Source organism: Silurus meridionalis, chromosome 29 (genome assembly GCF_014805685.1).
Source record: "Silurus meridionalis isolate SWU-2019-XX chromosome 29, ASM1480568v1, whole genome shotgun sequence".
Lineage (NCBI taxonomy): Eukaryota > Metazoa > Chordata > Actinopteri > Siluriformes > Siluridae > Silurus > Silurus meridionalis.
Window position 1 is genome coordinate 288,752 of NC_060912.1, and position 26,900 is coordinate 315,651.

Below are 26,900 nucleotides of genomic sequence, written 5' to 3' on the forward strand. Positions count from 1 at the left end.
TGAAATTAAAGTTTTAATCACCGTATAAAGACAAAGTTCATCAGTCTTTTCATTCACCATAAAAAAGTCTAGAATAAAAGTTGATTTCAGTTCCATTCTTCTCTACTTTACACTGAATTCTGTAGATTTACCTGCGTGCCGTGTACGTAATCTGTTAATACCGTTCATTAGAATTAAATCAGTTTTCAAACATCCAGAAGACGTAATTACACAAAGATCAGAATATACAGTGTTTCTGTACAAAAAAAGTCTTAAACAGCAGTGAAAACAGTGTCGTACAATTCAATCGACCAAAAACTATAAATGTACAAAATATATATATATTGTGCATTATTTTGTCTTTTTTGTTGAGATTTGAACAGGTGACTTCGAGACGAGTCACGATGCTGAGATCAACAGTACAATGCACACTGAGAGACGACGATACACTCGGACCAATCCTGAGATTCGTGTGTGTGTGTGTGTGTGTGTGTGTGTGTAATAAAAATGTACATGTAATTATACATAACATTCTCTCTAGTGACGAGTTTTTCATGGGCACCAGTGTTTATAAGGCAGAAGATTACAGCATGTGGAAAAGTCATTCCTGTTCTCTCTCACACACACACACACACACACACACACACACACGCACACACGCACGCACGCACACACACGCACACACGCACACACACGCACAGGAGACTGCATAGAACTAATACATTCACTAATCACATTGTAGAGAAAAGAATAGATCTCTGAGATCAGGTAAGAACATGATCAGCCAAAACATGAAATTCACCAGCCTGAAGCTGTGAAGTTCTCTGGACCACCAGCAGACCTCTGAAGGTGTGTGTGGTATCTGACACCAAGACTTTAGCAGCAGATTCTGTAAATCTTTGAGGTGGAGTTGAGCCTTCGTGGATCAGACTGGGGTTTGTCCAGTACGTCCCACAGATGATGGATCAGACTGAGATGTTCCTCAATCCATTCCTGAAGATCGCTTGCAGGAGGACACTGCCATTAGGGAGCACCATGAAATGGTGGAACTTCATGAGGACCTTCTGCCTGATACAGTATCTCTCACTCCTACCTGCTTCTGGTGGACGAGATGATTAAATCTTATGGCTGATCAGCGTGTGCCGTCCTGGAAATCGAATTAAAACTCAGCTCGTTAGTCTAAACTCGTCTCTGAACATTACCAGTGTTGGACCACAGAGCTTCTCCATCTGAACACTGAGCTTGGAAGAGAGTTCTGGTGATGGACAGGAGCTTCGGTGTTCTCAGGTTCTCAGGTCAGCTGAAGTAAAAGGCTGGTGTTTAAATGTCGTGATGTTTCTACACGTCTACTGTGGTGTTCGATTTGTTTTTCACTGTTAAACATTAAAACTAAAAGTTACTGAGAGTTTTATAAACCGTGTGCTGAAACTCTTCTTAAAAATATGGAATAAAATCATCTAAAATGAAGTTCTGTTTCTGAATGTTGGACGAGTAGAAATGAATCATCACATAAAGCTGAACGTGGTCACCTTCTCTAAAGAGCTCAGATCACAGTGCTGACGTGACTGTAAATAAATTAAAAGGTGTGTATGTGTTCTGTAGGATGGTCTCGTCTCCACATGAAGTCAGGTCCAATCCCACACATACCAGACGCCCACACACCAGACGCCAGACGCCGGCTGGATTCAGTCCAAGCACCGTGAAATGAACTCGAACCTGTGGAAGTGCACAGTAGGTCCGGGTGGAGTGGCACAGCGCACCATTCCTTCTCAAACTCAAATCATTCTGGAGTAGAGCTCAAAGCCACGGCTGCCTCGGAGTCTTCTCACCTCCACGTCCTCCACGTCCTCCACGTCCTCCTCCCCCTCTGAGAGTCCATTACGGACGATGAAACCTGAGACACACAGGAGTCGAGGGATCAGTTTGAAAAAAGCCACAAAAGCAAATGAATAAAAGAAAATCCTTCTAAAGCTAAAAGAATACACCACATGGGTCAGAAATATTTGGACACCTGACTTTAAGTCTGGTATTTATTTTGTAAATGTCCCATTCCACGTTTAGTCTCCATTAGCTGTTATAATAAACTCCACTATTCTGAGAAGATGTTCCACTAGATGTTGGAATGTGCTCTGGAGAGATTTGTGCTCATTCATAGTCAGGTAGTGATGTAGGTGAGAAGCTGAGGAGACCTGGGGTGCAGTCAGCGTTCACATTCAAACCAAATATTGTTTATGGCTTGAAACGTCAGGTGTCCCAATACTTTTGGAGCTTTGGGTATTAAGTGTTATGGATGAAGTTTGTTGGAGATCCGATTGTCAGTGTAGGAGGTGCTGGAAGCTGCTTTACCTGGTGTATATTTTGCTTTCCTCATGGACCTCCATCTCTGAGCTCTTAAACTCATTCAGCTCCTTTCTGATGGCAGCCTGAGGAACAGACACACAAACCATCAAGAGAAGATTCATCTTCAGCTCGGTGTTCACAACAGCACCTCAACACGTCCTGATCTACAGTCAAACCTCTTTCCCTTCAAGATAAACACTGAAGAAATATCTGAACGTTCCTCTGCTGGGAGCTCCTCCTCCTGGCTTTATCTGTGTGCAGGATCTAGGAGGTGTTTCAGGTACAGAAACCGGTGTGTACTTTTTAAAATAACATAAATATTTACTTGAATCTCGTTGTATCAGGAGGAATGACTGAGGTTTAGGGATTAGATCTGGATCAGATTAGTATTAGATCTTGAATCTGAAGGTTCACCTTATCAGCAGGAGTGAGTTTAGTCCAGGGTTTGTCCGCGCGCCGGTCGTAGTCTTCAGCGTGTGTACATTCCACATACTCATGGAACCGCAGAATCTTTCTGGCCTGGAGCTCAGCTACGGTGGGCCTCTGGGACAACTGCAGGAGCAAGATTCACATAAATACTCCATCCTGGAGCAAAACCGTGGAGAAGAGAGGAGAAGAGATCGAACCTTTCGAGTGAGTCTGCGTTTGATCTCGCTTCGCTCAGCGCGTCTGTCCGCCTCGTTCTTAGCTGAAACAAGAAGAAATGATTTAAAAGAAATATATGTTTACACACACACACACGCACACACAGAGACACACACACACACACACACACAGAGACACACACACACACACACACACACACACACACAGAGACACACACACAGAGACACACACACAGAGACACACACACAGAGACACACACACACACACACACACACACACACAGACACACACAGACACACACACACACACACACACACACACACACACACAGACACACACACACACACACACACACAGAGACACACACAGAGACACACACACACAGAGACACACACACACAGAGACACACAGAGACACACACACAGAGACACAGAGACACACACACACACACACACACACACACGCGCATGCACACAGAGACACACACACAGAGACACACAGAGACACACACACACACACACACACACACACACACAGAGACACACAAAAAGAGTTTGGTGTGAGGGAATAAAAAAGGTGAGGGTGAGGTGAGAATGAAAGTCACCTAGCAGAATGTTTCTTTGCTCAAGTTCTTGCTGTGATGGTCTCTGACTTAATCTCCTGAAATGACATGAGACCAAACCTTTAACGTGTCCACACACACCTGCACATGCTCAATTATTCACAATTATAGAACAGTGCTGCTGACTGTCTCTGAAAGGTAAACACACACGCACACACACACACAGTGTACATACCGTGTGAGGGTGGAGCCGATCTTGTTGCGCATGGCCTCCCATTGCTCACGGTTCCTCCAGGTGATGTTCTCTTCCTCCTGCTTCTCCTCCTTTTCCTGCTGTTTCTCCAGCTTCAGCGCCAGAGTGTCCTTCCGCTTCACTCGACCTGCCAGACCAGCTGCAGCAAACATCTCAATCACTCCACAGCTTTTTAAATACTCACAGCATTCAGAATGATCATCTAGACTTGAACTAATCTTGAAGGCATCTCTTTTCTAAAGGTGCTTCATACCTATCGGTATATTAAACAAACATGGAGCCGACTTCAAAAACCACACGATCTTTTAATAAATAATACTAATATATTAAAATTCATCCCAATTTATCATCTCTTTTTATTCACTGGTTTAAATAATGCGACCACGTGGCCCCTGAGCAGCTCCACACCTCTGTCCAACCTAAAGTGTGTGGCATGATCAGATCACCTCCTGCAGCTGAGTCACGTTCACACTGAAATTAAAGCGAGCAGGAGAACACGGTGTTCCTGTAGAAGTGCACTGATGAGAAAACACCAGGGTTCTGTTTCTGTAAAGTTCTACACCAGACTCTCTCTGTTCAGTTCCCAGGATCTGAGATCTTCTCAACCCCATGCTCCATCATAAACCCTGTACATATAAAACACTCCAAACAATTGTGTAATATTGTTTACTTGCTGAGTGTGAAACATACTTATGGGCACATCCTCTTCATCATCCTCTTCATCGTCTCTGTACAGAATGGGTCCGTCTGAGTCGTTCTCATCGTCGCGCTCACTGTCTGAGTCCTCGAAGATCACCATAACCATGGGATCTGCCACTAACCCCCTCCTGCTCCCGGCCTCCAGCTCCGAGGGGGCGGTTTGTCGTGGTTTAGGGTGCAGCTTTTGCAGCTCTTCCTCCATGTCGAAATCATCATCCTCAGGCCTGAGAAAGAGAAAAACGTTCATATGCCTGATTATTATTATTATTATTATTATTCAGTAAACTACAGAAATCCTGAGAAGCCATGCATTCTTTTGTTTAATCACGACATGAACATTGTACATTCGGCACAAGAGCGTGTTCCAGAAGCATCATGGGTAATAACCATAACCATCTGTGGCAGCGCACGAAATCCTAATGCATGTTCTTTCAGAACTTCTGAACTAAAGCGTGTCCCTTATATGATTTCTTCAGCCCTGATCAGGTTTATATTCATAAAAATGTCTCACAGTCTGAGCGGCTCGATGGTGACGGGCAGTGAATATCGTCCGCTCGCATCCACGGGCATCTCTGGAGGCATCTCAAACAGCAGTGAGTGTGCCCTCTGGTTGGCGTCGGGGTTGGGGTTGTGGTTGATGGGGCCGGGGCTGGTGAGGGCACGCTGGATCAGGATGTGCAGAGGGATGGACGGAGGCTGGCTAGGCGGCTCGGTGGTGGGGCTCGGAGGATCCACTGTGACACCAGGTGGAGATGGAGGAATGTGGCTCGGTGGAGGAGAGACCACTGAGCTCGTAGTGCTGGGGTGTTTGTTATCGTCTGACTGGGAAGGAGGAGGGTTGGGTGGAGAACCTCTGCCGGCAGGTTCAGCCTGATGGGACGAGGGGTCTGCTGAGTGGCGTTTAGTGACCGGTGTCGTCCGTGCAGGAGGAACAGGAGGAAAACGCTTTGAAGGAACCAGGTTAGCGACTGCCAGAGGAGGGGGTGCATCTGCTCGGAGGAAGGAATAGAAAAGAAGGTATTTTTGAGATCGTACTGTACAAACAGTAAATATTTATTAGTTTGTTAAAAGATGAATAAGAAGGAAATGTCTGTGTAGCATTTCGACGTTAATCGTTTGTTAAGGAATAATTAACTATTGTTAGTTAATGAGCAAAATAATGAACAATGTCACCGTTATGCAAATGAGAATCATCAGAGCAATGATTTGTGCAGTTCAGGACGTTTCTACACAGTCTACACTTTACTCAGAGTCAGACACACAGGAGTGAATAAACATCACGTTCATATTCTCAGGCTTCATGCAGGACGATGATTAGGACGATCCCATGCCACACACGTCTGACAGAATCACGTCAGAATCACGTCATGTGTATTGACGAGTGTAAATATAGAAGCGTTTTTAGCTGTAGATGATCACAGTGTGTTAGTTCAGTCACACATTCAGGTCTTATTCCAATACAGAAGAAGCTCATGGCACTTCTCCTGTACACACCTTCTGATAACTCATAGATGATCTGACACTATGCACCAGTTTAGCAGGAGAGGAAAGCAAGAACTTCTTGTGTATTTTGGAACAGGACACATGCGTGTCTGGATCTGGATAAGAGCATAAGCTGGCATGGGGAACACACAGAGGGCACGGGGGCACCTGGATAAACCTGGGGACCACAGAGAGGTAGAGAGGAAGAAGCACCATGTTCAGCCTGCCGTCTCCAGCTGGTCCAACACAGCGGAGTCTGAGCTTTAGCGTGCCTGGGTAATGTCACGGCTAAAATACATCAAAGCAATACGATACTCACTTACAGGAGATTCACATTTCTCAAAGACACGCATTATATTTTATTTTTAGAAAGTTTCACTCAGGCCCATCAACTTTCCCACCCCTAGGAAGCCTTCTCACCCAGTTCCTCTATACACCATCACTTCCATATGGCAATGACCATCAGCAGATCCCTCTGTCCCCTGCTCCTCACTGACAGCCCTTCACACCTGACCAGGTGAAGAGTCCACCTGCCTGTGCCACACAACCTCACCAAATCTTCAAATCAAAAGTTTCTTCTACTGAAAGTATTAAAAATAATTCTTTCATCTCTAATTAGGAGTCTGTCCAATTATGTGAAAATTGAGAAAATTATTGGTGAAATTCTGTTGCAATAATTTTATTGAACCACTCGAATTGAAGCTGAAAGTTTTGTGGTGCACAGTGTCGTGAAATACTGTCGCTGTCCAAATACTTATGGACCCGGTTGTGTACAAGCTGCGTGCTTTCTCTGTGAGAGCGATGCGTTGTTCATCAGCGCAAACATGGCAGAGACAAGCCCATACCTGCCCTCACAAGCACACACACGCGCACACACACACACACACACACACACACACACACACACACACACACACACACACTTTCATCTTACACACCTGTTCTTTCTCCCTTGTTGACACACACCTGCATTGTTCTGTGTGTGGATGGTTAGCTCTGTGTGTTTGTGTGTGTGTGTGTGTGTGTGTGTGTGTATCACTCGTGCATTCCTCGCAAAAATATGCATCCTGTGTGTCTGAAGCCGGCATTTCCAGTTCTGAAGAATCAATTGAACCTTCTCATGTACAACCGAATAATACATTCTATCCCTGGAGTCTGACCATCTACAGAGAGGAGCAGCAGGAGCACCAGGAACATACTACAGGTTATATAAGAGGGATTGATGATCAACATCAGAGTGGAATCAGGAGCTTTTCTGCCAGCTGTGGTGAAACACCTGCTTACAGACTGCAGGTGCACCAGGTCTGTTTTAATCAACATCTTAGATTAACAGTACACCATAAATCATCTCAAGTCCTCTAAACTCCTTACAATCATTTTAGGACCATCCAGAAACAGCATGAGCAGTAGTTTTGGAGAAACCCCCGAGGGGTAAAGCAGAAAGCAGACATGCCTCACCTTGCAGTGTCACTGTACTGTTACGGTTGGTGGGTTTGGGAGGTGGAACAGGCGGCATTTTAGCAGGTACAAAAGCATCAGAGGTGGTGGGAGGTGCAGCAGGAACCGGGGCAGGAGCGGGAGCAGGAGCAGGAGCAGGAGCAGGAGCAGGAGCAGGAGCCGGAGCCGGAGCCGGGGCAGGAACAGAAGCAGGAGCCGGGGCAGGAACAGGAGCCGGGGCAGGAACAGGAGCAGGAGCAGGGGATGGAGGAGTGGAATGCCCTGGGACAGCAGGTGGGTTGTCTTTGTTTCTTAATGAAACCACGGGTGCAGGACGTGACGAGTCGTCCACCAATAAAGAGACGGTGCGAGGAGGGGGTTTAGCAATTGGTGGAGCTGAAGACGAGGAGGACACTGAGGAGGAAGACGAGGATGAGGATGAGGGCTGACCAGATTCAGTAGAGGACATCAGCCATTTTGGGGGAAGTATGGCCTGTTTGGGTGGAGGCTGCTGCTCCTTTGGCTCAGGGGCAGGAGTGAAGCGCACACCCACAGAGCCTAGAGCAATGTAAATGCAACAGACACACACACACACACACACACACACACACACACACACACACACACACACACACACACACACACACAAACACAATTAGTGACAAAAATATTATAATACAATAAACATAATAAACAGACAATAAACATTAAACATAAAAATGTGTGGATTAAAAAAAACATTCCTGTAGCAAAAGTATTAATATAATAATATAATAGTAATTATTATTATCATTATTATTATTATATTACTTAATGATAATGATAATAATAATAATAATAATAATAATGAAGTAATATAATAATAATAATGTGATAATAATAATAATAATAAAGTAATATAATGGTCACCTGTGCGCATCCTGGGGTCATCCTGAGTGTGTGTGTATCGTGGCAGTGTGCTCCTCTGGTCCACTTCTGAGACGGGACGGTTTTTGTGTCCCACGTCAGACACGCTGCTCCTCATGTCCATCTCAGACTGAGGCCGTAACAGCTTTAAAGGTTCCACCTTCCTCACGTCTTTCCTTCCCATGTCCTCTCTCCTGTCCTGTTCATCCTTTCGTTCTCTCTCGTCTCTTCTCTCCTTGTCGACTTTCCGTTCGCGCTCGTCCCTCCTCTCGTTTTCAGGTCTCTTCTCTCTGTCCTCTCGTCGGAGAGTTTCTTCCTTTCGGTCGTGATCGTCTCGTCGTTCTTTTACATCTTTCCTTTCCCTGTCTTCTCTCCTCTCTCTATCGTCCCTCTTTTGTTCCTTGTTTTCTCGGACGTCTCTCCTGTCTCTCCGTTCTCGATCTTCTCTCCAGTCTCCTCTAGAATCACGCTCCTCACGTCTATCCCTGTCGTCTCTCCTCCCTCGTTCCTCTCTCTCGTCCTTGCGGTACCGGGCCTCGTCTCGCTCTTGTTTGTCCGAGTCGATGCGCGTACGTGCGTCCACGTCCAGAGGCTGTCTGTTACGCGACACGTCTGACGGTATCCGGCTTCGCCGCTCAGGCTCCTGAGCCAGTAAACTCTTCCTCTCCTCTGCGTGTGACCTGCTCCTGACCTCTGACCCTGCATCTGACCCCTGGCTCCTGGGGACGGGGGCCGTGTGGCCGTTCTTCACAGACGGAGCTTTCACACTATTACTCTCTGTAACAGAGTAAAACATCACACAGAACACGATCACTGCAGCGCACCAGATCAGATTTTACTCCAGTAGAAAAACTGCTGAAAGTCTGCTGTACCGTTCTCAGAGACTTCCTTTATTACTCCTTTATCTATTAGCTCCTGTCGGGGTCTCCTCATCGAAATCTTCCTCTCCAGGACTGAGAACACACACGAGAACAATCACAGCGATAGAGGGGGATAAACTACAACACCATAGAAACTAACAAACAAAACATTCTAAAGTGCTGCAGAAAATTAAGACCTGTTTTATAATTTAAGACCTAAAACAGAGAATTTAAGAGTTTTTAAGGCCTAAAATTCAGATAAAAAATTTCTGGACATGTTTAAGATCCTGCTGAAACCCTGTTTTCTTCACTCTAGTGTTTTAGCTGTTCCCATCATACATCAGTCTGAGGTCTGGGTTTAACTTTGGCCTGGATGTTGGTACATTATATAGCCAAAAGTTTGCGAACACCTTCGGTGTTCTTTAAGACGGCACATGAATGTTATAGAGAGCAGAAAATCATTGTCCTGTGATAAAAACCCTGTACCTTCTGACGTCTCCTTGAACTTCTCGCTGCTTTCCTTCTTCTTCCTCCATTTCCACGGCTTGAAGATCTTCCCCAGGTTGGAGAACTTCCCCTTCTGTTTAATGTTTGGGTTGTCATTTCCTATGGTGCTGTTCTGCTGCTCATCCACGTCATCATCTAGGGAGGAAAAACGTGAGACGGGGAAACGTTATCGCAGAGCAAATTCTGATGTGGAACGTGCTTTAGAACCATCACCATGTGTTTGGAGTCTAATCACGTCTCCTATGAGTACGAGCGATTACCGTGGTACACCCTACACAGGTTGTACACACAATTGATAGCAATGAATAGCAGACACCTGCTGCACTATTCTGATGTGGACAGGACGATGTCTTTTGGCACACTGACTCATGAAGGCTGGTGCTCCCTGTGACTGTGTGTGCAGCCTTGTGCCTGCTTCTGTTGGCGTGTTACAAAACTAGTCTTAAAACCTTTTTCACGCCACCTCATAGAACACGTGACTTGCTGTGGGTGAGGGGTTTATCAGTTAGGGAGGACTGAGAGAACGATGGCTCAGAATGCACACTGAAGGTTTTTACAAAACAGACAAAAAGCTGCATGTGTATTTAAAAGGTTGTTAAAACGTGTGACTGGATAGCGGTCACGTCAGTTTCAGACGTCCTGAGACACGTATCTGAGCAGCAGCACAGAGTGAGAGTGGAGTAACGGGGAAAAGGTCAGTTCTATCTCTTACTGCCAACAAAGCCATAATAAAAAACAGCAGCACATTACAGTCATAACATCTCGTTCTCGTTTAGATTGAGTGAGATCATGTTCACCATCAACACTCCTGCACAATAATACAACATTCCTACAACCTCATCCACCGCACACAACAATCTATTTTATTACCACCGGCTGATTCGCGCTGAAATCTCTATTATACAAACACTCGCCATTTATTCGTTTATTAACCATTTAAATCATGTTTGAGATCAGAACTCGTTATACCGGAGCTCCTGAGTGGCACCAAAGAGAAGCTTTCTCTCTGTTATCCGGAGATCATGAGATCCTGAAGGTGATCTTAAGGTGGAGGTGAAGGTCTGTGCCTGGAGTTTAAAAAGATGACTAAAAAGAAAGTTTGTTGACCACCATGGAACTGAAGGTGGCTGGAGGAAATCAGGGTTCTACAGGAGATGTTCATCTCAGGGAGATGAGGAGATGAGGAGCACGGCTTGAAAATGAAGGTTGATGAAGGTTCTGAGTGGGAAAGGTTTTAGTTTTCCTTCTTCATGCCGTGTGAGGTGTGTGGGATATGGGAGGAACTGGTGATGTGGTGTGTTGGAGTGGAAGCTCTGCCACAGGAGTTTCCTTCAAATAAATCAATACTGTAGAAAAAAAAAACGTGAGGAGTGTGAGAGAGAAGCCAAACTGGTCTGAGACGCAAGATAAGGCAAGTCTTGTACAACCGCTCCAGCAAGGTGTGTGTGTGTGTGTGTGTGATGGAGCTTCAGGAGTAGTGAAACACGCACACAAACTGAGAGCTCTTTTCTACTGAAGATCATGAGACAGCTGCATGGAGCCTTCAACAGACTCTACTCTCCGTGACACACCTTTTCCTTTTAGATGGATCAGTCATGCAGTACTGCGTTATTGAAACTCGCTCGTTAATAAAAGTGTAGTGGATTAGAGGGCAGGTGGACTGAAGCCCAGGGCATTATGGGAAAGAGGTGCAGTGTTGCGAGCTACAATAACAGCTGTGCACATGTGTGTGTGGGAATAAAGGAGGTCGTGATGTCAGAGATGAAAGTGCAGCTTGCGTTTCCATAGCACCATTACAGGAGTGTGTGTGTGTGTGTGTGTGTGTGTGTGTGTGTGTGTGTGTGTGTGTGTGTGTGTGTGTGTGTGTGTGTGTGGTGGTCATGTGACCAGATGAGTATCAGTGCACATGCAGAAGAGCACATTCAGAGATCTGTAATGAAGTGAGGAAAGACACACATGCTGCTGGAACACACACACACTCACGCACAAGCACACACACACACACACACACACACACACACACACACACACACACACACACATCAAAGTAAGGCCACTGCACACATACCCACAATCCCACACAAGATCACATGGTCTAAGAAAGGAGGCGTGGCTTAAAGTTAAAAGTCAGGTGTATAATGTGTAGGTAAGTGATGGTCTTCATCTCCTCCATAAGTTTCCTCCCAAATACATTTCCATCAGATGCTTTTATCCAGAGACACTTACAGTTATCTCATTCACACAGCTGAGCAGTTGTGAGGGTTAAAAATCCCAGCATCTTAGTGGTGTGTTGGATTTGAACTCATGACCTTCTGGAGATACCTCTTCCCCAATGGGGTTCCAGCATAGCACATCAGACCAGATCTCCAACAGAAGCTACATACGGATCTGAATACGAGACTTGTGGATGACTGATTAAAGTCTAGAGGACGTTTATTTCATTTTTCTGCTCACATTCAGTGAGAATATAAAAAAGATCAGCGTCCACATAAAGATATAAATACATATAAATTAGTGTGACGTGTTAAAGAGCGTAATCAGAAGGTTTGCTGAACGAATCCTCAACTACTAACAGTGTTAAATCCAAATATCACGTTTGTACACGTCTTTTTTTTACAATAATGGAAAGTTGTATTAAAAGGATTTCTTTATATCTTTAGAGGCGATCAGAACGTTTCATCTGTGGCACGTCCACACTCCTGAAGCTGATTTACAGAGAGACCATAAAATATCTAAATTACATTCATACCACAGTGCTGTTAAAATCTCTCTCCTGATTGGTCAGAAAGCGTTGATTTATTGTTGATAACAGCGTGACTCTGGTTGTTGTTTCGGCGTTCGGAACAGAACGAACACGGTACAGAATTTATAGCACTTTTATCTACTTTTTATCTCAGTACACTATCATGATGTGTGTGTGTGTGTGTGTGTGTGTGTGTGTGTGTGTGTGTGTGTGTGGTAGGTTTTATTAGCTCAGGGGTTCAGTTATTACACACTGAATTTATTTATATTTGTGGATATTGTTTAATTAAATTACATTTGGAAATATTTTTTGCTATAAAGTAGTTTGTGTATAAATGATGTGACTTTGAGATTCTGAATCTGTAATAATAAATGATAAAAGACGGCTTTACTCAAACAATGAATTAATACGTATGTGATAAATCATGTGTTTATTATTTGTATATTTCTAAATTACATTCATTTATATATTCAAAAAAGTATCAATATTTAGCATTAAAATTAACCCCAAAAAATCCTTTGATCCTTTGAGTGTGAAAATGAAGCACATCACAGCTGCTTCAGATCAGATCGTAATGATCTTTTATTTAAAGAGAAAAACTGGTGTGATGTAAATCACGAATCTCAGACTGGACGCTGAAATACACCGAACTCAGCAGGAGGATTCGGAGTTTGTGTCGTGAGAAGGTAGGACTGGTTATGACCAAACCACACACTTCCCATATCTCCTCTCTGGTTTTCATATAGGCAAAGTGTGAAGTAAAGAGTGAAGGAGCTCAGAGTCATCTACAACTACATCTACTTCTACTGGATCTAAATAACTCCAGCCAACACCCTGGAACAATATTGACTATATTCTTTACCAAACGCAGGCTGAGCTACTCAATATTCACCTTCATATATATTTATATTTATTTCATCACACTCATTCATTAAAGTAAACGTTAATCATTTATCACTGTTCTACACGTGACAGAAGGACAAGGACGTAACCTTTATAATAATAATAATAATAATAATAATAATAATAATAATAAGATAAGGGCCGTGTGAGAGTCTGAAGACGGAATACGCTGCAGGAATACAGATGCACAGAGAAGAGAAAACACAAATACTACATTCTGTGCTGCATTCCACAGTGTCAGTGAGCTATTCAGTCTGTGTGTGTGTGTGTGTGTGTGTGCGCTCACCTGGGTTCGGAGTGAAGTGCTGTGTGTGAGCCTGAGCACTATCTCCCTGGCCCATGCTCTCAGGCCGAGTCAGGGAGAGAAAAACACGGCGTCCTGCTTCTCCTCTCGCTCTCTCTCTCTCTCTCTCTCGTTTCCTGTATGTCAGCGAACGAAGCTAAAGTGTAACACAACCCTGCTTTGCTCGCTCGCCTGTCCTCAGTGCGTCTCCTTCTCTGTCCCGCCTTCACACACACACACACACACACACACACACACACACACTCTCTCTCTGGTCCCTCCCTCACAGCACCTCTGACTTGGTAAATGAGTTACTCCACAAGCCTGAGGTATTCCAGCAGACTCGGATGCCTGTCATTCCCCGGTGAGACTTTACCCTTCCCCGAGTTCCTAACAGCCACGGCCACGTACTCGCCAGAAGGGCCGTGAGAGACCCTCGAGACGTCACATGACGCGCTGCATGGACGAGGAAACCCAAGAACTCGCTGCAAGATGAACTGCGGCTGAGGTGGAACGTGCAGGTGGCAGGAAGTGACATCAGTGGAGCATCTGATTACAGCATGAGGCATGGCGCACGGCAGGTGGGTGAGGAACACGCCTCCCCTGTGACCCTTTGTGCAAATGGTTTAGACCGCGAGATCGGACGTCTAATCCACAAACGTCTAATCAGCAAATAAAATATATCTCAGTGCATAGACGGTGTTTTCTTACATATGTGTGTGTCCAAATCATGTGATCGCTTTCTGTATACACACACACACACACACACACACACACACACACACACACACACACACACACACACACACACACACACACACACACACACACACAATGTGATTGCTCTCTATACACACACACACACACAAAATGTGATTGCCCTCTGTACACACACACACACACACACACACACACACACACATAGACACACACGCACACGCACACTCTGATTTATTCAAATGTAGAATAATGATGTTATTACACACACCATCATCTGAACTGATCAGGATCCTGATAATCTCATCAGCTCGACGTTCCTCATATAATCATCTCCAAGGTCCATAAACAAGGTTTTGTGGAAAAATGGAACAGTTCTGATTTGATTCTAAAGATCAGTGTAATGGCGTGTATATGGAGAGAGAGAGAGAGAGAGAAGCGGCATGCTCTGTATCATGTGCCAGCTGGAGACAGCACTGTGTACACACACACACACACACACACACACACACACACACACACACACATACAGCTAACCCCTAAACCACATGCAGAACTCCTTCATGGAGCTCAGTGAGGTCATTAGCAGTGCATTCGTTTAGATTCAACTGACAAACACAAGCTAACTGTGTGCTCAACAAAACTTCCAGCCAATCACAATCCACTATTCACTGCTCTGATCTGTCAATTACTTCTAGTAACACACACACACACACACACACACAGTAAACAGTGTAGTGTAAGAATCCACCTAGTGGTAAGTTTTAGAACGAGTTTTTAGGATCAGTAAAGTGGATTATTACAGTACTACAGAATTCACATTCCTGCGTCTAAAACCTTTAACTTAAACTCCACTGTACAAAACCTGCTCTAAATGCAAACATTTTAGGAACTTCATTATTATGGTAAATTACTAAGACTATTATTACTTCTGTTACTACTATAAATAGTACAAATACTACCATAACCTCCATTACTCCATTTACATTAGAGGCTGATCAGCAATCGCAAAAATCTTTCCGATAGTTTTCCTGGTTGAGTTATACAGTATAAGAGCGGCCTCTAGAGGTGAATCACTGGTAACACATGCTGTTTATCTGACGTCTTTTTTTATTAATTTTGGATGTAACTGTTTTTAATTTATTTGAAGTGTTACTTTTTGTTTCAGTTTGAATAAAGTTCTTATTTTCCTTAATATTTATCAATATGATTAATATACTCATATTTATTTCATTTAGCACATTTTCATGAGCCAGTAATTTTTTTAAATAAAAAAAAAAATAGAATTCAGTTCTATTTTCATGAAGTGTTCGTTTTTTATCCAGTATCCATTTAAAAAGAACTATCAGGTGATTAATCGATTATCGTTAAAATGCAATCCATCAGGCGACCTCTAGTTTACACCATTAGACAGATGCTCTTATCCAAAGCAGATTACAAATGAGCAACTGATGGTTAGGGGCCTGCCTCAAGGGCCCACAAGTGGCAGCTTGCTGGGATTTTAACTCATGAGCTACTAGAACAAATACTCCAAATATTACTACTGTTGCAACTACCACCACCACCAAAACTACTATAATTACTACTGTATTATTGATACAGATTTATTATATAATGTCAGAGAACCACCAGCCATGCCCCTCGAACGCACAACACTCTCGCTCATCCTCTCCCTCCTATTAATCACCTGCACCTGTTTCCCCTTCATCCTTCCCCTTTAAAAGATCTCTCTTCCCCTTCACTTTCCGTCTGATCTACTGTATCCCCCAGATCATCTGGACTCCCTACAGATCCTGTGCTCCTCATTACGCTTCTCGTGAACTTTATTCTTTTTCTGCACTCCAGTTTCTGAATTTCCTCTGTTTGTCTCTTCAAGATAAATAAACTACACCTTGTTTTACTCCCGGTTTCCACCGTCTGGTGTTTCGTGACATATATGAACAATATATTATTATTATTATCATCATTATTATTATTGTTTGAGATGCCACTGATCCAAACACATGCTCAGAATCAGAATCGTAATTGGAGTTTGGATGTCAGATAAAAACCACTGAAGAAGTGAATAGGAAAAAGGAATGTGTACAGATGTACAGAGAGCTGTGTGTGTGTGTGTGTGTGTGTGTGTGTGTGTGTGTGGGGGGTGTATTACATTCAGCTTTTAGAACATCAGTGATTTTTGGAAAAAGAGTTTGATTGAGTGATAAAACAGATCAAACTCTAACTGTGCCTGTGTCAGCACACTATATCTTTCAAAGCTTAGTATTCTTCAAGAAAAAATACTTGACGGGTATCAACTCGATTTCAGCTTTAATCAAGAGAAATGGTAAAGTGACATCACTACTACTAATAATAAAACAGATAAACCATAAACACTGCTGTCCTTTAAGCAGGAAAAAGTTCAAACAGAAGGGTAGAAATGAACAGTTTTATCAGGCCGTCTCTGAAACCTAAAGATCTCCATCCTGCTTTAATTCTGTCCCATTTCTCCATTAAGTTCATGAGAAACACACTGAAAAAAGGAGAACGTTCCTCTCTGCTCTAAACTACAGCACATCACTGCTGTGACTCTCAGCTGCATTAATCAGGTGCACTGAAATACAAGCACTCAGGCGTGAAAAGACTCGAGTCATGTGACCTGGGAGCGGAAAACACACACACACACACACACACACACACACACACACACACACACACACACACTCACTGAATAAAAGACTTTCCACAAACACACTCAGCATTTCCACCCTGAGCTCCTACCTGAGAGAACTCCCTCAGCTACAGTGTGAATCTCTTCATCCATACAGTCTTCACTCCCAGATGTGTGTCTCACACACACACACACACACACACAAAGTACAAAGTACAAAGACCAGAGGATGGCACACCTGAAGGTGTGTGTATTCTGTGTGACGTGAAATCGGATATCGCCTACTGGACAGACGTTGGAGTCACATGACCAGCTCAGCCAATGACACGCGGAATCTCGTACACGTGTTTACATTTGGATGAAGTCAGTAATGACTGTAGGTTTCACTCTGATGACTCGCTGTGAGGAAGAAAAGATCTGAGCGTTTCACTGCTCCTGGTCTGAGGATTGAGTAATAACTAGAAAAGAAGAAGCAGAGCTCCTACCTCGCTTTTCCATTCCACGTTCACAGCAGCTCCTCAAGACCTGGAAAACAGAGGGAATTACTGGAGTTTTCATTCATATTATAAATATTTTATTTCAGTACATTCAAATTTACAGTCCTGAAAAAACACTGCAATAATAATTCTCAACAAAATACCACAACTTTTATAACACAAACAACACAACTATTACTACTAATACCAACACAACTATTACTACTAACACAACTATTACTACTAATACCAACACAACTATTACTACTAACACAACTATTACTACTAATACTACTAACACAACTATTACTACTAATACTAACACAACTACTACTACTAATACTAACACCTATTACTACTAATATTAACACAACTATTACTACTAACAACTATTACTACTAATACTAACACAACTTTTACTAATAATATCAACACAACTATTACTACTAACACAACTATTACTACTAACACTAACACAACTATTACTAACACAACTATTACTACTAATACCAACACAACTATTACTACTAACACAGCTATTACTACTACTAATACTAACAACCATTACTACCAACACAACTATTACTGCTAATACTAACACAGCTGTTACTACTAATACCAACACAACCATTACTACTAATATTAACACAACTATTAATACTAACACAACTATTACCACTAATACTAACAACTATTACTACTAACAACTATTACTACTAACACAACTATTACTACTAATACCAACACAACTATTACTACTAATATTAACACAACTATTAATACTAACACAACTATTACCACTAATACTAACAACTATTACTACTAACAACTATTACTACTAACAACTATTACTACTAATACTAACACAACTATTACTACTAACACAACTATTACTACTAATACCAACACAACTATTACTACTAACACAACTATTACTACCAACACAACTATTACTACTAATACTAACACAACTATTACTACTAATACCAACACAACTATTAATACTAACACAACTATTACCACTAATACTAACAACTATTACCACTAATACTAACACAACTATTACTACTGATACTAACACAACTATTACTACTAACACTAACAACTATTACTACTAATAACTATTACTACTAATAACACAACTATTACTACTAATACCAACACAACTATTACTACTAATACCAACACAACTATTACTACTAATACCAACACAATTATTACTACTAATACTAACACAACTATTACTACTACTAACACAACTATTACTACTACTAACACAACTATTACCACTAATACTAACAACTATTACTACTAATACCAACACAACTATTACTACTAACAACTATTACTACTAATACTAACACAACTATTACTACTAATACTAACACAACTATTACTACTAATACTAACAACTATTACTAATACTAATAACAACTATTACTAATACTAACAATAACTATTACTACTAATAACACAACTATTACCACTAACACTAACAACTATTACTGCTAATACTAACAATAACCATTACTACTAATACTAATAACAACTATTACTACTAATATTAACACAACTATTACTAATACTAACAATAACTATTACTACTAACACACTATTACTACTACTAACAACTATTACTACTAACACAACTATTACTACTAATACTAACACAACTATTACTACTAATACTAACACAACTATTACTACTAACACAACTATTACTACTAATACTAACACAACTATTACTACTAACACTAACTATTACTACTGATACTAACACAACTATTACTACTCACACAACTATTACTACTAACAACTATTACTACTAACACAACTATTACTACTAATACCAACACAACTATTACTACTAATACTAACACAACTATTACTACTAACACAACTATTACTACTAATACTAACACAACTATTGCTACTAACACAGCTATTACTACTAACACTAACACAACTAATACTTCCATAAACACCACTTATACACTATTATTACTGCTAATACCAACACAACTATTACCACTAATACCAACACAGCTATTACTACTAATACTAACAACTATTACTGCTAATGCTAACACAAGCTATTACTACTACTAACACAGCTATTACTGCTAATACTAACACAACTATTACTACTACTACTACTACTAACAACTATTACTACTAATACTAACACAACTATTACCACTAATACTAACACAACTATTACTACTAATACCAACACAACTATTACTACTAACCCAACTATTACTACTAATACTAACACAACTATTACTACTAATACCAACACAACTATTATTACTAACACAACTATTACTACTAATACTAACAACTAATACTTCCATAAACACCACTTATACACTATTATTACTGCTAATTCGGTTCCTAATGTCTCATCATTCCTGATTTGAGATCTAATAAAGTTAAAAATGTGAAGATGAACAGCTGTGAAGAGGAACTGAACCCCCTTTATGGTTAGATATGTACAGGTTCCTGAGATCTTCAGTTTGAAAGCAGTGTGTGAATAGCACTGTGCCACACCCTGAGAACTTTGTCCATGACTCACTCACACAGTAGAGACACAGTGTGTGTCCTGGGCTCAGATGGGCACAGTAATTAAGCTGAACTTTGGAATGCAGTTTTGAAACCTGATACCAAAATAAACGTGACACTCATTCCAAATAAAGTTCTACCCCCAGTCCCATGTTCCTGACCTCTTCTGTCCCCTAGTTCTCCTGTTCCTTGGTTCTCCTGTTTACCTGTTGCTTGTTCCTCCTGCTACCAAGTTTTCAAATTTTCCCAGTTCCCCTCTTCCTTGTTTCTCCTGTTCCTGGTTATCCAGTTCCTTGTTTCTCCAGTTCCTTGCTTCTCAGTTCCTTGTTTCTCCTGTTCCCTGGTTCTCTAGTTCCTTGTTTCTCCAGTTCCTTGTTTCTTCAGTTCCCTGGTTCTCCAGTTCCTTGTTTCTTCAGTTCCCTGGTTCTCCAGTTCCTTGTTTCTCCTGTTCCCTGGTTATCCAGTTCCTTGTTTCTTCAGGTCCCTGGTTCTCCAGTTCCTTGTTTCTCCTGTTCCCTGGTTCTCCAGTTCCTTGTTTCTCCTGTTCCCTGGTTCTCCAGTTCCTTGTTTCTCCTGTTCCCTGGTTCTTCAGTTCCTTGTTTCTTCAGTTCCTTGGATCTGTAAACTTACTGTTTTTATTTAGCATTGCCTTCCAGAGACAGCACAGCATTTAAATATTTCCCAGAAGGTCAAATAATAAGAATGTACACAGATCATCCTGTCCAAAAGTTTACACTCCCCACAATTATTGTGTCGTGTTGACTTCCTGAGAACCTGCCAATGTTTGTAATAACCTGTAAAAGTTCCTCAGATGCCCTCAGAGTGAAAAGATTGATCTTGAAACAGTCCTGCTGGAAAGCGCTTACATGTGTAGAAGATATTTATTTGAGCAGTTGAAATGCTCAGAGTAAACTGAAGGAACTCATGAAGAATGATCAGAAAATTTATATTGATGACTAACACACACACACACACACACACACACACACACACACACACACACACACTAGCAATAGTGCTACATCTGCACAAAAAACCTGCAGATACACACACTCCTGTGTAATCTTGTGTAATAAGTAAAGTTCCCACAATGCACTTGTGTTCCACCCTGCAGGCAGAGCGACACACGCACGCACACACACACACACACACACACACACACACACACACATGCACAAACATGCACACACACACGCACGCACACACGCACGCACACCCCCGCATACACTGGACTGTAATGATGTGTATAAAACTTGTTGAGGACGTTCCCTGTGTGCTGCAGATTACACACTCTGTAACCCTGATTACACAACAACACACAGAGAGCAGGACACAGAGATGGAGTGTGTGTGTGTGTGTGTGTGTGTGTGTGTGTGCGGAGCAGGATCGACAGGTTTGGTGCAGTGACCTGAGCCTGCTGTGGAGTATTTACATACCGTAGCTCAGGTGAAAGTACACAGGACCTGCAACAAAGCAGCAGATTTGCTCATAACCCGAGTGCAGTAGCAGCGTTTATCTCATGAAACACGAGAGCTTCATGGGTTTGTTCCTTCAACAAACAAAATCTCTACTGAGACTGAAGTGAAAACCGCTTACAAACGGCAGAAGAACTGATTAAATGGCCATCAGAGACGAGACGTGAAGAAGCAGGAGAACTAAATTCAAGGTCCTCAAAGCAATCCTGGTGTTTTACAGCTGAGGATTAAACACTTTGGGTTTGAGGATCTCAGATAAAATCTCGTCCCCGTTTAGCTACATGGTGTGGCCAAAAGTATTGGGACACACATGCGGTTTTTCTCCAAACCGTTACCAGAGGGTGGAGAAGAACCACATATGGCTGCAAAAGTCGACCGTCCTAATAGTTTTGGCCATACAGAGTCCTAACAGGGAAGGAGAGAACACCAGCACACCATCTCTTCTGTCTGATACGGGTTCTTCAGGGAACCTTTTGTCGTGTTGCTCATAAACACGATGCTGATGATGCAGAGAAGGTGATCCAGGTCATCTCTCTCCTGATGGAAGTCTCACCGAGCGGTTTTTTTGCTGCATATAAAATGCTTCACGTTTCTGTAACATGTGACCGTGTTGTTTTTTTCCAGAAACTCCGTTTGCTTCCAGTCTGCAGCTTTACCTGAAGCTCTTAGGGAGTTCACCTGAGGTCTTCTTCCACTTCCTCGCACAACCACCGAGCGAGACTCTGAAAGCTTTGGCAGATGTTTGGATGTTTGTAGTGTTCACATGGTCACATGTTGTGAAAACAAAGCTGCATCTCTCTGTCTCCTGATCCGAGCAGAACGTTTTAGGATGATGTAATAAATTCTCCGGATCCTGCAAACTGGTGTAGGGGAACATCTCTGCACCATCTTGGTGGTGAGTTTGGAGGCAGGACGTAGTGTGTATAGAAGTCGTAATGCTGTGCAGATTGTTTGCAGATAAAGCTCAAGAGCTTCAGAAAACACAGGACTGGAGAAAAATGTCATCTCTGTGACTAAGCGTGGTGTGATGTCACCAGCTGACACCACGTGGGCTGGTTTGAGTATCCAGAAACTGCTGATTTCAGATTTACACACGGAACAGACTCGTGTGAGCGCTGATGAAAGGTCAGGTCAGGGTAGAAGGCCAGAAGATTGAAGATCTAACCTAACACTCCTTACGTCTGTGATGAGCAGAAAAGCATCCCAACACCATGTTGCAGGAATCTGCTCCTGATGTACAAGGTGTTACGTTTCTGCACAACTGAACCATGTTGTTGTAGGTATGATCTAAAACGTTCCTGTGATATAAACGCTCCAGAAGACCTCGCTCTCCACAGACGCTTCATATTCTGAAGTGCTAAAATTCCCTACGAGCGAGAACGCACCCAGGGTAATAACGACTCAGGGAGTGTCTCGCTCGGGAAACACACTCACTCACTCTTCACACGTGATCTGAAGCGACAGTAAAGATTTGAGCATGATGATGATGATGATGATGATGATGATGATCAATCACAAGTACTGCTCATGTGACTACATATTTATTACTGCTTGAATTTATACAGCAGTCGTTAATGTGTGAATTCACCTGCAATTACTTGAAGAATGTGGAAAAGAGCAGCTCATGAAGGCCTGATCGTCTCCTCCGTCTCCTCAAACTGGAGCCCAAAACAAAGCTTTCTACTGCACTCGATCTCCAAACACCTGGAGCACAGCGCAAACACGAAGGAACCTGCTGAGGAGTATAAAGTGTGGAACCCAGAGGGCAGTGAACGTGTAGGCTGTAAAAGTAAAAGCACCCCAGGACACGATGCGAGACGTGCGAATTCGTTTGTTTTGTTTTAATCGTAGCGTAGTAAACATCTGAACAGGATCTTCAGTGAAGTCTCGACAGATCCTGTAGAATACAGAGTTCTGTAATCATTAACTTTTCTTCTGCAGAGTTTCTGTTTGTTGAAAATTATTCCAAGGTTCTGGGAATGTAGCGTGGAAATGCAGCCACTTCCTGCCCAGACCGGTATAAACATGATAAGCCAGACGGTGCAGATACACAGATACCGAATGTCCCCGAGTCGTCTCTCACTCACAACTCCTCCACAAGCTATCACACACACACACACACACACACACACACACACACACACACGAGCCTACCTCCGCTGCAGGTTCTCACCACGTAGAAATCTGTCCTTATCCAGACTCTGGGAGAATGTGGGACATGTCTCTAGCCTGTGTGTTAAAAGCAGAGGCTGGGCTCCGTGTTCCTGCAGTTACAGCAGTGCAGATCACACCATCGCAGCGCCACTTGTCCTGACTCGCTGCTCACACATGAAGAATGTACAGGAATGTGCAGAGTGGGAGGAGGGATTTGGTTTCAACCCAAACTACAATCTCGATCACAATCTCACCGGGAAAAACAACAGACTTCAGACGGTCTCAACATGATCTCACGATCTCCAGCTTCCAGATATTCCTCCAGAACATGTCTTTTATCAGCCACAGTACAGGAGGTGTATTACAGTGTGGATTCAGATCAGTCTGAGAGGTTCTGCTTTATAATTACACACATCCTGAGGTTCCACACTGCACTGTATTCTACCACAAAGAAGCTTCTCAGTGGGACAGAATCAAACCTGACAGAGACGTGTTCATGTTCCACCAACACCACAACATATAACCACCACATCATCATCTGGTACACCTTCTGCTCTACACCATTACCACTCACCCATTTATTTATAGAAACACACACACACACACACACACACACACACACACACACACACACACAGTGTGTCACCACTATTACTATATTATATTATTATGTGTGTGTGTGTGTGTGTGTGTGTGTGTGTGTGTGTGTGTGTGTGTGTTTGTGTGTGACTCAGTGGGGTAAAGAGGTAAATATCCGGTGTGTAGTGTTTCTGTCCCCTCACCTGTCCACATCACACCTGAATCTATTATTATTATTATTATTATTATTATTATTATTATTATTATTATCATTATTAGTAGTAGTAGTAGTAGTATATGATATTAAAGTTGAAAGGAGAAAAGACGCGACTTACAGAAAGAAAGAAAGAAAGAAAGAAAGAAAGAAAGAAAGAAAGAAAGAGGCTAACATGCTAACAGCTAACTCTTCACCTGTCCTACACCAGCACTCGGGTCTCCTGTTAGTCAGCGATCTAAACACCACACACTGTGAGATTCCCACCTCAGTGTCCACCACCACCACCACCACCACCACCACGAAACCCCGCTCACAGCAGATCTGAAGCTCTGTCTCTGTGAAGTGAAGCTCCACATGAAGTTCCTGTTAGCGATACAGTAGCTTAGCAAATAAGCTCCTCTGAGCAACAGGTTGCGGTCAGATCTCCAGGTTCCGTGAAAAACTCGTGTGTTAGTGTCCTGGAGGGGCGGTGGTGTGATGTGGTGTGGTGTGGTGTGGAGAAACTACAGAAATCATGATGTTCTGGAAGCAGAAGAATCTTCTCAGACTCACCTGCTCACACTATGCGGTCAGGAGGCGCTTCCATCCACCGGGGACCGGTTCCGGCTCCGGATCCACTCAGGAAACCTACTGCACTGATCTGTGCGAAGATCAGAACAGATAAACTGAGAGCACATGGAGTCTGGTGCTGAACATCAGATGCTAATCAGATTTATCAGAAAAAGAATTAGACTTTACCTTCACCTCTCACAGACACAGGGCCGCCGGGCGGGTTGCCAGATCGCTTCTAAATCCCATCCTCTGCTGTGGAGTAAATCACCTGTAGGGTGTGTGTGTGTGTGTGTGTGTGTGTGTGTGTGTGTGTGTCAAGTGTCACTTGAGTAAAAGTACAAAAGTTTTTACCTTTAAATGTACTGAAGTTTCCAAAGTAGTGATTTATTATAACTCTAATGTTCCTGTGATCATTTTTATCACAAGATTCTTTACTTAATCTCCTCAGTTTCTGTGTAAAGACTCGAATGTGACTCTCAGCACACTGATCTATTAATAGAATGATATTAAAGACTCAAACACTGATTGATTTCTATTACAATTATCATGAACACAAAACCTTCTTTTTAACTACTTCAGTGTAAATGAGGTCACGTGTGTGGTGGTGAGTTCAGGTCTGGAGTTTCTTCATCATTTATTCCTCTGTAAATGTTCTGCTGATGTTGAACTGATGCTGAACTGTATGTTGTTTAAAACCCTGATCTGTGGATTGAACGACTGATTTCACAAAATGTAGTTGAGTAAAAAATAAAATATTTTAAATGTAATAAAGTAAAAGTACAGAAACGCGAAAAATCTACAGAACAGAAATAAATGACATTTACTTCTTTACTGTCAAACACTGATAGCAGATCACCTGGTGTGTAGCAGATCACCTGGTGTGTGGCAGATCACCTGATGTGTAGTAGATCACCTGGTGTGCAGATCTCCTGGTGTGGCAGATCTCCTGGTGTGTGGCAGATCACCTGGTGTGGCAGATCACCTGGTGTGGCAGATCACCTGGTGTGTGCAGATCACCTGGTGTGTAGCAGATCTCCGGTGTGTGGCAGATCACCTGGTGTGTAGCAGATCACCTGGTGTGTAGATCACCTGGTGTGGCAGATCTCCTGGTGTGGCAGATCACCTGGTGTGTAGCAGATCACCTGGTGTGTGGCAGATCACCTGGTGTGGCAGATCACCTGGTGTGTGGCAGATCTCCTGGTGTGTGGCAGATCACCTGGTGTGTGGCAGATCACCTGGTGTGTGGCAGATCACCTGGTGTGTGGCAGATCACCTGGTGTAGCAGATCACCTGGTGTGGCAGATCTCCGGTGTGTGGCAGATCACCTGGTGTGTGGCAGATCACCTGTGTGGCAGATCTCCTGGTTTGTGGCAGATCACCTGGTGTGGCAGATCACCTGGTGTGTGGCAGATCACCTGATGTGTAGTAGATCACCTGGTGTGCAGATCTCCTGGTGTGTGGCAGATCTCCTGGTGTGTAGCAGATCACCTGGTGTGTGGCAGATCACCTGGTGTGTGGCAGATCACCTGGTGTGTAGCAGATCACCTGGTGTGTGGCAGATCTCCGGGTGTGTGGCAGATCACCTGGTGTGTGGCAGATCACCTGGTGTGTGGCAGATCACCTGGTGTGTGGCAGATCACCTGGTGTGTGGCAGATCACCTGGTGTGGCAGATCTCCTGGTGTGGCAGATCACCTGGTGTGTAGCAGATCACCTGTGTGTGGCAGATCACCTGATGTGTAGTAGATCACCTGGTGTGTAGCAGATCTCCTGGTGTGTGGCAGATCTCCTGGTGTGTGGCAGATCACCTGGTGTGTGGCAGATCTCCTGGTGTGTGGCAGATCACCTGGTGTGTGGCAGATCACCTGGTGTGTGGCAGATCTCCTGGTGTGTGGCAGATCACCTGGTGTGGCAGATCACCTGGTGTGTGGCAGATCTCCTGGTGTGGCAGATCACC

General features: G+C 43.0%; 1 protein-coding gene across 8 annotated transcripts; it reads right to left on the bottom strand.

Annotated features, from left to right (window-relative positions):
- On the bottom strand, positions 1–25,245 carry phactr4a (phosphatase and actin regulator 4a). Of its 8 annotated transcripts, XM_046843858.1 has the most exons (16): positions 25,132–25,245; positions 24,946–25,033; positions 17,413–17,452; positions 9,611–9,766; positions 9,137–9,217; positions 8,268–9,041; positions 7,380–7,916; positions 6,090–6,209; positions 4,951–5,428; positions 4,431–4,663; positions 3,723–3,879; positions 3,530–3,585; positions 2,946–3,007; positions 2,734–2,871; positions 2,326–2,402; positions 1–1,873 (listed from the first exon to the last, which is right to left on the bottom strand). In XM_046843858.1, exons 3-16 carry the CDS (start codon positions 17,423–17,425, stop codon positions 1,858–1,860), a joined length of 2,898 nt encoding a protein of 965 aa, XP_046699814.1. In that variant the 5' UTR covers positions 17,426–17,452; positions 24,946–25,033; positions 25,132–25,245; the 3' UTR covers positions 1–1,857. The 8 variants fall into 8 exon arrangements, with proteins under 8 accessions (XP_046699814.1, XP_046699811.1, XP_046699815.1 ...); XM_046843855.1 differs by lacking the exons at positions 24,946–25,033; positions 25,132–25,245 and adding an exon at positions 23,598–24,075; XM_046843859.1 differs by lacking the exons at positions 24,946–25,033; positions 25,132–25,245 and adding an exon at positions 23,032–23,479.
- Positions 25,246–26,900: the final 1,655 nt, after the last annotated feature.